The sequence below is a fragment of the Haliotis rubra genome, unplaced genomic scaffold (assembly GCF_003918875.1).
Source record: "Haliotis rubra isolate DU_JTF1 unplaced genomic scaffold, ASM391887v1 Scf306, whole genome shotgun sequence".
NCBI classification, from domain to species: Eukaryota; Metazoa; Mollusca; class Gastropoda; order Lepetellida; family Haliotidae; genus Haliotis; species Haliotis rubra.
In genome coordinates, this window is record NW_025766976.1 from 91,201 (window position 1) to 105,852 (window position 14,652).

The 14,652-nt window shown below is 41.2% G+C and overlaps 2 protein-coding genes across 7 annotated transcripts in view; one reads left to right on the plus strand and one right to left on the minus strand.

Moving 5' to 3' along the window:
- LOC124282890 (cytochrome P450 3A6-like) overlaps positions 1-3,973 on the plus strand; it is a 50,418-nt gene extending 46,445 nt beyond the window's left edge. For both annotated transcript variants that reach the window (XM_046718924.1, XM_046718923.1), the window contains exons 12-15: positions 136-224; positions 1,829-1,966; positions 2,139-2,301; positions 3,244-3,973. In XM_046718924.1, the coding sequence (XP_046574880.1) occupies positions 136-224; positions 1,829-1,966; positions 2,139-2,301; positions 3,244-3,327 (474 nt within the window). In that variant the 3' untranslated portion in view covers positions 3,328-3,973. The remainder of the gene's footprint in view (positions 1-135; positions 225-1,828; positions 1,967-2,138; positions 2,302-3,243) is intronic.
- Positions 3,974-6,521: 2,548 nt separating this feature from the next.
- The window catches only part of LOC124282892, a 36,623-nt gene continuing 28,492 nt past the window's right edge, over positions 6,522-14,652 (minus strand). For all 5 annotated transcript variants that reach the window (XM_046718931.1, XM_046718925.1, XM_046718928.1 and 2 more), the window contains exons 7-10: positions 11,855-12,011; positions 9,715-9,975; positions 9,137-9,312; positions 6,522-8,194 (exon numbers count right to left, since the gene is read on the minus strand). In XM_046718931.1, the coding sequence (XP_046574887.1) occupies positions 7,880-8,194; positions 9,137-9,312; positions 9,715-9,975; positions 11,855-12,011 (909 nt within the window). In that variant the 3' untranslated portion in view covers positions 6,522-7,879. The remainder of the gene's footprint in view (positions 8,195-9,136; positions 9,313-9,714; positions 9,976-11,854; positions 12,012-14,652) is intronic.

A 14,652-nucleotide genomic window follows, 5' to 3' on the forward strand; every position in this document is an offset into this window, starting at 1 on the left:
TCGCGTATGTTTACGACACTGATTAAAACTTAACAGCTGTATTTGGAATCAAAGTAACCTACTCAGTCACGTAAGGGGAGTAATGATATCTTTATAAGTAGCTTTGTTTACTTATTGGTTTTACGTCTTTTTAAGGAGGAGCCTAGCTATGAGAATATCATTCAGATGCGGTACATGGAACAGGTGTTCAACGAAACCCTCAGGATGTTTCCTATCGTCCCGATGTAAGTGGCATTCCTTCACAACTATACTGCCTTGCTGGAGAGTCGCTTCTGTTGGCCTGAATGAGTTGTTTGTTTGTTGTTTAACGCCACACTCGGCAATATTCCAGCTATATGGCGGCGATCTGTAAATAATCGAGTCTGGACCAGACAATCCAGTGATAAAACCTTGAGTATCGATTGGGATACGATGACATGTGTCAACCAAGTCAGCAAGCCTGACCGGCCAGTACCGTTAGTCGCCTCTTACAACAAACATTGGTTGCTGAAGACCGGACCTTCACGGGTCTTATAATGACCAGTGGCCTGAATGAACGTGTGTTGGAACCTGTATGACCGTTGCTTGTTTTAGCCCGAATGAGTGGTGCTTGTTTTAGCCCGAATGAGTGGTGCTTGTTTTAGCCCGAATGAGTGGTGCTTGTATAAGCCCGAATGAGTGGTGCTTGTTTTAGCCCGAATGAGTGGTGCTTGTTTTAGCCCGAATGAGTGGTGCTTGTATTAGCCCGAATGAGTGGTGCTTGTTTTAGCCCGAATGAGTGGTGCTTGTATTAACCTGAATAAACGGTACTTGTATTAGCCTGAACGAGTGGTGCTTGTATTAGTTTGAATGAGTGGCGCTTGTGCTGGTCTGAATTAAGTTACTGCGAACGGCGTTACTTACTCTAGCCTCTCAAATTCATTAAATTCTTGGCACTTACCCAGTGCTGTGTAGACACTGTGCCTTGCTGTAAAGTTGCCCGCGTGAAGATAGTCTCAACAATGAGAGCCTTATATTACGAAGAACATGGCGAGGTGTGAGTAGTAGAAACACACAACTTTATGGATGACAACTTCTTATTTATTGCATAGAGCGCGGTTTGGATGTACATGTTTACACCGTTATCAAACTAAAAGTGACTACAATCAAATGATGAGAATTATATACACATAGTTTTGACACAGATTGACATTAACAGCAGCATGTAATTGAGTAACAACTGGTACAGAATTGAGAGCGGCCAGTTGGGGACTAAGAACAACAAACGGGACTGGTGATGGAAGCAATAAACAAGGGGATTAAGTTGTAGTAACAAGCTGATAGGGTGCTTTGATAGAGTCTATATTGTGATTAATTCCTGTTAGGCCGATGATATGTAGTATCCATGGTCTCTGTTGATCAAAGGCTTGATGCCGATCAAACAATTTGTGAGTATTTGTATGGATTAAACTTCTTATTTATTTTCCTCACGACGTTTCGGGACCATTCCAGGTCCCTTCATCAGGTGACGTAGTGAGGAAAATAAAAAAAGAAGTTTAATCCGTAAAAATATCTTGGACATCTATATACAACTTCTAAATGCGACTGAAAGACATAATTTTTAAGTAGTTGAGATAAACCATTTAGAGTTATTTCCCTTGAACTTGGTGCGGCCTTGTCTGCAGTCAACTTCAAGTTTAACACCAATTGTTATTATTGTGTTCATAGGTGTTGAGAGCGCATAAAACAATTAAGAATTTAACTGCAAAAGCTGGAACTCGTTTGGTGTCGTTGCCCTGCTCCTACAGAAAATATATCATGTTCCTGCAATACACGCAAGGTTTCATTTTGTTTTCGATCTTGCTTTTAGAACGACGCGCGAGGCAATGGAAACAATGACTATCAATGGGTACCAGATTGACAAAGGAACAGCCGTGGCTGTTTCAATCTACACCCTGCACCACGACCCCATGAACTTTCCTAACCCGGAAGTTTTCGATCCTGAGAGGTAACGTATATTAAATATAGTCAAGTATTAAACCAAAAAGTAATCACAAATTAATACAAATACTTATGAAAGCAGAGTTAAAATCAATTCGCAAAACACTCAGAAAGTTTTCGATTTGAAAGTACTTTAAATACCAATTTAAGTTATAATTGTTCAATTATTTATTTTTCAGGTTTTCGCAAGAAAATAAGAGAAAAATTAACCCTGTAGCTTTCCATCCGTTTGGCTACGGCCCTCGGATATGTATTGGTATGAGGTTAGCGCTAATGGAGGCAAAGTGCGCCATGGTTCATATGTTGAGGAGGGTCAAGCTTGTCCAGTCTGAGGAAACAGAGGTAAGTGACCGCTCTGATCAAATTACCATTTTCTTCTTGGTGTAAACCCGTGACGATCCGGGTTAGAATTGACCTTCAGTAAGCCAGGTTCGTTGACTTGGTTGACACATGTCATCGTATTCCAATTGCGTAGAGCAATGGTCATGCTGTTGATCACTGGATTGTCTGGTCCAGACGCGATTATTTACAGACCGCCGCCATATAGCTGGAATATTGCTGAGTGCGGCGTAAAACTAAACTCACTCACTCACTCACACACTCACTCACGATAAAATCTACATCATTTTGCTGTCTTAACGCCGCACTTAACAATAAATAAATACCAGTGAGCGATATCACGAGCACAGATCGCCAGGTAGGATGTGTCACCGTGTCGTTCCTTGTGATCCCTTGTGTTTACAGACCGCCGACTTACAGCTGGAACATTGCTGAAAGCGGTGTAAAACTAAACTCACTCACTCACTCATTTCTTCTTGCAACCCGTAATATACCAGTGTTATCACGACTGTCTCTAATAAACGGACAATCCAGTGATTGACATCATGAGCAGCAGATTACATATTTCATAAGGTGCATTGCCTGTAGTTGGATTGATAATGAGTGAGTGAGTGAGTTTAGTTTTACGCCGCTTTCGCAATATTCTAGCAATATCACGGCGGGGTACACCAGAAATGGGCTTCACACATTGTGCCCATGTGGGGAATCGAACCCGGATCTTCAGCGTGATGAGCGAACGCTTTAACCACTAGGCTACCCCACCGCCCCTGGATTGATAATGACTTTGATGATAAATGCAGCGGTCTATGTTCTATACCGATGTAACGTTGTGCACTTCATTTTGTATGAGCGTGACATCATTGACTGATCTTCTCCAGAATAATCCTGTTATTCACTTATATGTTCAATGTACATGATTTAATTAAGGTGTACGTTGTGTTCCAGGTGCCACTCAAGTTCGACAACAACAGGATAATGAAGCCTGCACGCCCAATCCGTCTAAGAATTGAACCAAGAACCAAAGCATAGAAACTTCCAACAAAATTCCTCTGCTGGCACTCTCATTATGTGTAATTGAGCCATATGTATTGTCATATAACAGCCAAATATGCATATCAGTGTGTCTCTAGATGATAATCAATATGAATATGGTCTTCCGCAACCCATGCTTGTCGTAAAAGGCGACTAACGGGATCGGGTGGTAAGGCTCGCTGACTTGGTTGACACATGTCATCGTATCCCAATTGCGTAGATCGATGTTCATGCTGTTGATCAGTTGATTATTTACAGACCGCCGCTATATAGCTGGCATATTGCTGAGTGCGGCGTAAAGCTAAACTCACTAACCCACTGTCATAAGCGTTTCACTTTATCGATATACTGGAGTTCGTTGACCGAAATTCCAATGCGCTTAATAGATGTCTATGTTGCATTTGCATATATCTTGTGAATATTGTGTATGCCTCTGTGATGGTAAAACCGTTTAGTTTATTTATCGTGCAATATATGTCTTGTATCCGTATTACCTACATAGCGCCTTTTACCGCATGTTGGCATAGCAACAAAGTTGATCAATGACTGATGTGCGGGTCATATCGTGTACCAGCTGTTATTAATTTTCATATTTAATGTAACGATATATGTATGTAATGAATTGAATAAATGGAAGAAAATATTTATCATTTATGATCTATTCATTAATATATATTATAGCCATATTGAAACAATGAACATGATTATATCACTGCACTGAACGTTTTACTGTGCTAAAGCCGAGTGGATAAGGCGTTCACCCTATACACAGGACTGTGTTCGATTTGCTGGTGTCCCCACCGATATATTGATGTAATACTAATAAAGAGGCGTAAAATCGTACTAACTCAGTAGTCGGTGAAGAGATGATCAGTGTCTTTATACCGCTAGTTGCTGTATTCCCTAATATTATTATGGAGAAATCGGGAAGGGTCGATCTGTTTTCATATGACTACAGGTAGAATCGTAACTCGTCAGTGTTGGGGCATAAACGAACATAAGATAACTTGGTGAATACAAACTTGCAATTTGAGATAAAATATCACTACACATGATGGGGTTTTGTTTCACTTATATACATTGTATCTCCTGTTCAGTTTGGCATTGTTTTATGTGCAGAGATTGAGAGTAGCTTGTGTGTCTGTCCTAAACGGGCTTTGGGGTAGCCCAGCTCGTCAAGCCGAAGGCCTGAGTTCGATTCCCAACATGTGTACAATGTGTGAAGCCCATGTCTGGTGTCCCCGTCGTGATATTATTGGAATAATGCTAAAAGCGGCGTAAAACTAAACTCACTCTATCCTAAACCAATCGGAGTTAGCTACACATACGTTTTCTCCGGATTCGGTGATTCCATACCCAATAAAACATTCTGACTCTATAATCGGAAACAAATCATATCTAAAGCTATATTTTTATGTGAATATACAATATATATCAAAGAAAAAGAAGCTTTTCTTATGATAATGTGCGTGTCTGATTGTGTTTACCTTATACCGGTTCCATATAGACACCATGCTTCAGTTCAACATGGATACTACACTTATATCAACTACGAGATGACCAGTCCTTGTCTATAATCTGCGCAAACGCGGATTCGCCCCCAAGCCATAGCTTTCTCGCTTGTTGAAGGGATGCTACTCTGCACAGTGCCCGGTTATTCCAGGACAACCGTTGGAGGAGCCTTTAAAAGGGAGACAACTCTATCCTTACTAAAGGGCCAGTTTACATGAAAATGTACCTATTTTACAAACAAACCATGCATTCTGTCGAATGCAATATGACGTCACTGGTGCAAATACATAAACGAATGACGTCACTGGATCTTAGTATCTTATTGGACTTGTTTCACGTGGTACAAGTACATATGTGTGATCCTTCAGACTCAATACGCATCTGTTTTACTCTCCTTTTCAACCTTTACCTTTACCGTGTCGCATAAAATTGAAAATACATCACCACAAAAGCCTACGCAGTCTTGAATTCTGCTGGAAATAGGGGGCAGTGGGGTTGTCTAGTGGATAAAGCGTTCGCTAGTCACGCCAAAGTGAGTGAGTTTAGTTTTACGCCGCACTCAGCAATATTCCAGCTATATGGCGGCGGTTTGTAAATAATCGAGTCTGGACCAGACACTCCAGTGATCAACAGCATGAGCATCGATCTTGTGCAATTGGGAACCGATGTCATGTGTCAACCAAGCCAGCGAGCCTGACCACCCGATCCCGTTAGTCGCCTTTTACGACAAGCATGGGCTACTGAAGGCTCATTCTAACCCGGACAATCACGGATTCGTCACGCCAAAGACCCGGGTTCGATTCCCCACATGATTACAATGTGTGAAGCCCAATTCTGGTGTTCCCCGCCGTGATACTGCTGGAATATTGCTAAAAGAGGCGTAAAACTAGACTCACTGTTGGAAATACACCGTATTGTCATATCATCAACTGCTATTGGTGGCAAAGTAAAGTTGACAGTTATCTTAAATCTCGCCTTTGTTGACACATTACTATATGCACATTCACGTTGGTACTTAGAAATTTTGAAATCTAAATATCGAACATTTACTCGGATAATTGAATTTCAAAATCAGGGATCAAGGGTATTGTTCTAATCAAAATCACCAATAGCCATTCAGAGCCGTCACCGATATCCACAGAATCGGTGTGAATGTTTTGGAAAATTTGCAGACACGAACACCGATCTAAACTATCCGCTATGTTGGATAGTGTATATATAATGACGTTTAACTTAAGTCGAATATATATGAGATGATCTGAAACATGATTTAGTATGAGCTTTCCTACACAAATCCACGAACTCCTATACATATTACAATCGCATGACAAATGACCTTTGTCAACAATACGAAGGGTCAAGGTCAAATCAAGGGAAATATATCACTTGGGAAAAGGAACAAGGTAATCGGAAAAACTGCACTTGTTTTGAGTGCAAGCATGTATTAAGATAGCCGTCTATATTTTAATGATTTGTAACATTTAACAAAAACTGTCATACTTTCGAATGTGTAAAGCCCATTTCTGGTGGCCCTCGCCGTGATATTGCTGGAATATTGCTAAAAACGACGTAAAAGTAAACTCACTCACTCATAACTTCCGTCCAGCGTGAAGACAATGGTTATTGACATTTCTGACTATTTTCCTCGGTTATAACGAAAAAACACTTCACAGCACTGGTAAAAAACATGTCACATTTATTCACAAGATCCCTGAAACAACGAAATTCCCCTCGTAAAAGTACGCCTAGTCCTCTTTTGTGAAAGTGGGTTACAAGTAGTCATGGCATAGTTCGAGTTATTTTTTACACATATGGTATTTTCCATAAGGTGAAGGTTTATTATAATACAACACACACTTACACTGTCCCACAGCATAATGTTTCAAATATAAGGCAAGTTTTTCTCATATTTTCATTTTTTTACGCAATTAATTACACTGTGGATATCTTTTGTGTTGGGACAAGACAGGAGACCAGTCTGACTTGGCACCAATTACGTCATAATCTGTGGAGGGTCACTCGGATCTGTTTGGCGTGGAAAACAAAGGCCTATATATAATGGCATTATATTTCAACACTTATATTGGAGCTTTCTACTTTCAATGTAAAAACATAATGAGTGTATATATAGTTCTATAATTGATATTATACTAATTCTAACGAATGTTGTTCATATAAGGAAACGTGCCATTTGAGTGTACAGCTTCCTTTCAGTCATTTTACATGCAAAGTATATATAATCAAACATTTGACCATCAGGTATTCAACTGAAAATATCTACAGCACAGGCGTAGATAAAAAAAATGCCTTCAAATTACAAAGGATGGGTGAAATTGTTTGCAGACAAGAACGTGTTGATCATAGCCGATATAAAGTTGTTAGCATACAGTGGCCTGATCATCACTGCTTGCAACATTGTTAGCATACATTGAACTGATTTTCACGACCATGTGTAACGTTGTTAGCATACAATGGCCTGATTACCACAGCCGGTTTGTAACACTGTTAGCATACAATTAGCCTGATTATAACATTATGACGGCCCATGTGTAACGTTGTTAGCATACACTGGCCTGATTATCACAGCCGGTTTGTAACACTGTTAGCATACAATTAGCAGATTATCACAGCCCATGTGTAACGTTGTTAGCATACACTGGCCTGATTATAACAGCCGGTTTGTAACACTGTTAGCATACGATTAGCAGATTATCACAGCCTATACGTAACGTTGTTAGTATACAACGACCTGATTACAATAATATCACAGCTTGTGTATAACGCTGTCATCATAAAACAGTCACCTGCATATCACAGACGGTGTATGGCTTTGCTAGAAACGCCATTCTGTTCGGCTAATGTTTCACCACCGGGTGTCTTGTTATTACTTCCATTCTTGTCTCTCGTCACTTGAACGCTAGGCAGGGTCTGGTTGATGGCCACACAGACCAGACACACACCAGTAACGAACACAAACACAAGTATAATCATCATAATAGTTAACGCCTGTTGCACGTCAAACCACTGAAGACAGACACTAATCCCAAGGAAAATGCTGAACATGGCGACAGAAAAAATGAGACCGAGTGCCTTCCTCAAAGTCGACGGGTTCGACTTCTTGCCGCCCAGTTTCTTTTCCAAATGATGAAACGCAAAGAACAGCATCCACGCGTACAGGAAACCAAGATAATAAACGGCGGGAATCCGGACGACCTCCTGGAGCCTGACGAACGTGCGACCTTGGGCGTCTGGGATCCAACTGTACATGTACAGGATGACGCCGATATAGATGGCAAGGGGGATAACTCGAAAAGCAGCATGAATCTTCCGCCAGAACGGCAAACGAAAATATCTGAAATGGGAAGGATTACTGAAGATCATTGCTTGTGAGTACAGTGTGTTTCAAATTTAACTTCCTTTCGACAACGATCTGAGCAAGTTGGTTTGTTTGTTTGTTTATTGCCGCATATGGCGGAGTTCTGTGAATAATCGAATCTGGACCCGACAATCCAGTGATCAACAGCATAAGCATCGATCTACGCAATTGGGACACGATATCCCACTACCCGCCTCTTACGACAAGCTTTGGTTTGCGGACGACCAATTCTAACCCGGATCTTCACGGGTCGATCTGGTCAAGATGAAGATTATGATGCAATCGTGATTCCTGACCCACCTGCACCATCGAATCGGTGCCAAAGGTTAACGTTTCCTGCAGCGGAACAAATCCCTGAGGAACAAATCTGATCCTTACTGAATAAACCTTTCGTGTATTTACCGTTTATAAACTATTTAATATTATTTCGATAAACACAGATATGTTTGCAGTTGAAGAGACGTTAGATTAAAGGTGTAGTGCTTGTCAGCTTTTCATATGAACCGATGTTTAAATACAATGTGTGCATATCTGTTCGATACGAAGAGGAGAGGAACATGTGACCTTGTTAAGGCATCAGTCCGCCACCATCTTTAATCCAACAGTTCGCCATGTACCCGCCCGAATTCATAATTTCAGATTAACGAATCGCGAATTCGGGGTAGCATCCTTCAGAAAATACATTTTAGAAATATTCAGCAAAGCCCCCAAAGCGGGCTTTCCATAAGGAATCGGCGTACATACATAGCTTGGCATTGTGTATATATACCTTAGATTATTTGTTGTTATATGCTTGTATTGGCTCTTTGAATGCAAAACAAATTTCCCTTGTGGGACAATAAAGTTTATCTTATCTTATCTTATTAGCGTCGTACTGACATTTTGGATTCGACGCTTGTTACAGTTATTCGCACGCACCTGTGACACTACAATGAGAAGTGAGAAGCCAAAGCAGAACATTGGCCACAACTTGGTGCCAAGGAGATCCGGTCCCCCGGTCTGTATGGCGACAACGGTGCCGTGTACTGTTACCCAGGTTTCCAGAAGTAGCCGCCAGTATTTGTTCAGATGAAAGTTCGTGTAGATCAAACTTCCTGGAATATAACACGCGGTATTTGATCAAACATACTTGCATGGCATATCCGAACTTGACAAAATAGAACATGTTTTGAAACAGGAAAGATATCTACACGAGAATGTTTTTTATGACGCTTTGGCAATATTCCAGTATTTACACGCAGAGACGATGGAAACTGGATACGCACATGCCGGACTTTTGGCAAGACATGCGAATGTTGTAACCACTGAACTACCAGCTGCCTCCATAAGCATGATATACAGAGGAATCTCGTTACAGTACATTCGAATAGACCGGATTCAGGTGTTATGTCCCTTTGTGTGCAAATGTAATCTATGCTCAAAACAGCAATCGTCTTGTCTAAAAGTGAAACTGTCTTTGGTATGGATGACAAACATATGTACAGATAAATAACTACCTTGCAGCATTATAATCCAAGTATGGAAGAATCCCAAGGCATGTCCCCACGTATTTTCCATCGGGTGGTACCAAAATGTATAGATGGCGCCCCAAGCAAAGGCGTAACCATGGTAACGCCTGATGAAGGAGAATGCCGCTTGATCAAGACGGAGTTTCCTGCTGATCTTGTCCTGTTGAAGGTCTGTGGGCCACAGGAAGACGATGCCCCGGTCACGGTACTCGATCAGCATGATGAACACCAGAATCATGATGACGGAGCCTTAGTGAGAACAACTAATATCAGTGATGGTCAAATGGATGTGCAATGTACGAGGGCGAGGGGAACATAAACAAAGATCGAGGGTACATCAACCCATGGGCCCCGAGGGACCAGTGAACAACGTATTTAACTTACCGAACACCTTAATGTTAATTTTGAATTGTTTGAAGCACGGGTACAAATCTTTTTGTAGCCATCGCTAGATTTTGCTGACAAGAAAACAGATTTAGAGTTATCTCCCTTCCATCGATTTGCATTCGCAAAACATCGGTAATGTCCGTACATCATACGTGATTCAATGTAATTCGAGATTAAGAATTACTGCCACGAAGTACCAAATGAGTTGCCATTGACAGCGGGGTACATCGAAATGTTACTCGCTTGTAAGTGGGGTACATTGAAAACAATAGAAGAGCGCTAAGCCAATCAGAAAGCGACATATATGTGAGGTATGATAATAGTTATGGTTGTGTTCATGGACAGTGCCATTAAAAGTGTGTAAGCATTTGTATCATTTACAGTTAGTGACTGAGTGAGTCTAAACGCCTCGTTTATAAATAATTCGGCAATATGCTATGAGGGCACACCAAACCCTCGCACATGGATCGTCGTAGTTCATATGAATAAACTCGTATTCCAGCCAAGGCCTACACAGAGTTTATAGGGCGAGTGCATTTTCTTTGACGCACCTTTCCGCAAGAAATTTGAGCGTAACAGTTTTAGGCAAAAACAAGATTGAAGACTCAACCTATCGACTAATGCATGTGCATGCATTACTAAAACAAACAATCGTCTTCAAAACGAGAGAATTACCTCCACTAAAATCGACTCACTTTATTACTAAATGACCTGAAACATAAAGACCCCCACCAACATTCCACCATTTGTCGACCATTTTGGTAATGGTAATTAGCAGTTGTATCAAAAATAGGAATCGTATTAAACGGACCGTGATTACATGACGCTCTGAAGTCTGAGGAAGGGGGACGAAGTTTTAGCAGTTTCTATTTGTTCCTTAATACGTTTTAATGCGTTTCCACTTTTTATTCAACTACTAATTACCATAACAGTATGGCCGACAAATGGTGGAAAGTAGGTGGGGTCTCTATGTTTCAGGTCATTTAAGTAATAAAATGAGTCGTTTTTAGAGGAGGTAAGTGTTTCATTTTGAAGATGAATGAAAGTTTTATCAATCCATGCACATGTTTTAGTCGATAGGTTGAGTTTCTACCCTCGTTTATGCCTAAATTCGTTGTGCCTCTCTGCCTAGTGAAGTGCGTCAAAGAACTTGAATTCGCCGGCTAGACGTCGAGCACACCTTGGTATAGTGCAAAGCCGTCTAGTTATATGCTGGACTAGGATCGTCGTTGTCACAATCCCAGGAATCTTGAAAAATTTTGAAGACAAAACCCTTATTCACAAAATGGTTTGCAAAATTTGAATCACGGCTATCAGATCAATATGAACAGATATGCCGAAATACAGAAAACCATAGTTTGGTCGATATTCACCAACTCAGGTTGGTTGGTTGCTTGCTTGCTTTCTTGTTTAACGCCGCACTCAGCAATATCTCAGCAATATTCCAGCTATTTGGCGGCGGTCTGTAAATAATCGATCCTGGACCAGACAATCCAGTGATCAACAGCATGAGCATTGATCTAAGCAATTGGGATACGATGACATCTGTCAACCAAGTCAGCGAGTCTGACCACCCGATCCCGTTGGTCGCCTCTTATGACAAGCATGGGTTGCTGAAGATCAATTCGAACCGGGATTTGTACGGGTTCACTAACACAGGCTACCTGTATCTTGTGTATACCCACCCACATGAAGCGTTCGAAAGTCCATTTATTAAACTAAATTGATTAAGATAGCTTACTTTGAGAACTGGCAATGGACACATCCGACGCCAGAGCGTCATAAGTCGTGTGCGTCTGCGCAAGATGTAGAAGATGGAAGAATACATGCAGACCGAAGGAAATATAGTTCCACTTGGTCAGTCGAGTGCTGTAACGCTGAGACGTCGTCACGTGTGCCTGGAAAGGAAAATAGAATATATATCATGTAACAAAACAATAGGGATTCTTAATCTGAATCTGTTAATAGCTCAAAGGTGACGTGATCACAGCATATGTGGATATACTTGAGGCGTTTTCCACATTACAGTATATGACACAAACACCCACTGTTTCTCCATCTACGCTCACATGTATAATGCTTGTATATAAATTCCATAACTGTTATTCTGTCCTCATTGTGCCACCCGTGGAAACCACATTTTGTATATCTCTGCTCGGTTTTAAATATCCATGCAATGAATGGTCGATGCAGTTCTGGGTCCCGATCCACAAGCGTTTGTAACGTTACGACCTGCCGTAACTCTGTAGGTGCCTGACTCTGAGGGTGTGGGTTCGAATCACGGATGGGACTCAACCCCCCCAACAGTACTAGAATCTGTACTTTACAAAGAATGTGCAATCCCAAATATAACATATGTTGCATTTGACCACTTTCTAATATGGCATTGTGTATTTCGTATTTCCATAGTTTATCATAGGCTTACGAATGTCGAAGCGCTACGAACGTTTTGTGGATTCCACATATATTAGTGTCAGTGGAGCAGATGTAGTAGATTATATAATTGCCTCGTCACACATTTGTGATCATGTTGATTTTGTTACCCTTCACGCACTTAGTCTGACCATCTTCCTCTCAATATGAAAATACGAGGGCTTCGCACGTTCTACATCTACTGAAAAGCGGTCATATAAATCCATTTGCGATAACGACAAACTGGAGTTTTTTTAACAAGATATTTTATCAGATAATGTTAACAAAAACACGTTAAGAAAATCTTTGAATGTATTAGGTCTTACGACGTTTATGTTCAAGATTCTTTCTCCAATATTGTTTTAGTGAGTGAGTGAGTGAGTGAGCTAGTGAGTGAGAGGTGCAAAGCCCAGCACATCGAAATGAGTTTTTAATGGCTTATGTGGTAGGTTTCGTTTGTTTATAGAATCACAAATTGAAGTCATCAAATTGCTTATGAATATTGAATATATCCTACTGTATACCCCAAAACTGTTATAACATAATTATGCTTTGTGACAAAAATGAAAACATAACTGGGTAAGAGGTGCACAAAGTATATGCTATTCTATCCTAGGTTTGGTAATATATGGTACGAGTGTCACAGGATCTGTTATCAAAACAACTACTGACTGATACCAGTAATCAGAACTGGGACGATCGCTTATCTCTGTCGAATAAAGGCCTCTATTACCAAATTTTCAGACTATGTTTATACACAGACATTTATCGGTTATCTTTGTAATGTGAGAAAACATAGCATTACTCTTGCAAAATTCCGCTGTTCATCTGATTTATTTATAGAAACAGGCAGATATAGAGGCACCAGAAGGGGCATTCATTATCCCTTTTTACACCGAAAATATCTGTATATCATCTCTAATGTCTACTGCCTATATCGTGTATAATTGTACTACAGCTGTGGGCTTATTAGTGCTGAAATAAGGGTTGACTGATCAGAGGTGAGATGAGTATTAAACCCATTGCACATCTAACGCAACATGCAGAGCACTGAGATACCCAGTCGCGTGGGTACCAAACTCCGACACTATATACTGGCCAAGGGTGTACCCGTTATTGTGTTATCCCCTCTTCTGAGCGGGAGACGGTACCCACCGTTTAAGCATTTTGTATGATACAGTGGGGAATCGAACCACGGTCCCCAGAACGACGCTGTATCACTAGACCACGGAAGCTGCATTAATGATGTGAAGACTACATTACCTTGTGGTGTTGGGCCATGTACAGGACAGTCCAAGCCAGCACCCGGTGTCCACTAGACCACGGAAGATGTATTAATGATGTAAAGACTACATTACCTTGTGGTGTTGGGCCATGTACAGGTGAGTTCAAGCCAGCACCTTGTGTCCACTAGACCACGGAAGATGTATTAATGATGTGAAGACTACATTACCTTGTGGTGTTGGGCGATGTACAGGTGAGTCCAAGCCAGCACCCGGTGTCCACTAGACCACGGAAGATGTATTAATGATGTGAATACAACATTACCTTGTGGTGTTGGGCCATGTACAGGTGAGTTCAAGCCAGCACCTTGTGTCCACTAGACCACGGAAAATGTATTAATGATGTGAAGACTACATTACCTTGTGGTGTTGGGCCATGTACAGGTGAGTCCAAGCCAACACCTGGTGTCCACTAGACCACGGAAGATGTATTAATGATGTGAAGACAACATTACCTTGTGGTGTTGGGCCATGTACAGGTGAGTTCAAGCCAACACCTGGTGTCCACTAGACCACGGAAGATGTATTTATGATGTGAAGACAACATTTGTGGTGTTGGGCCATGTACAGGTGAGTCCAAGCCAGCACCCGGTGTCCACTAGACCACGGAAGATGTATTAATGATGTAAAGTCTACATTACCTTGTGGTGTTGGGCGATGTACAGGTGAGTCCAAGCCAGCACCCGGTGTCCACTAGACCACGGAAGATGTATTAATGATGTAAAGTCTACATTACCTTGTGGTGTTGGGCCATGTACAGGACAGTTCAAGCCAGCACCCGGTGTCCACTAGACCACGGAAGATGTATTTATGATGTAAAGACTACATTACCTTGTAGTGTTGG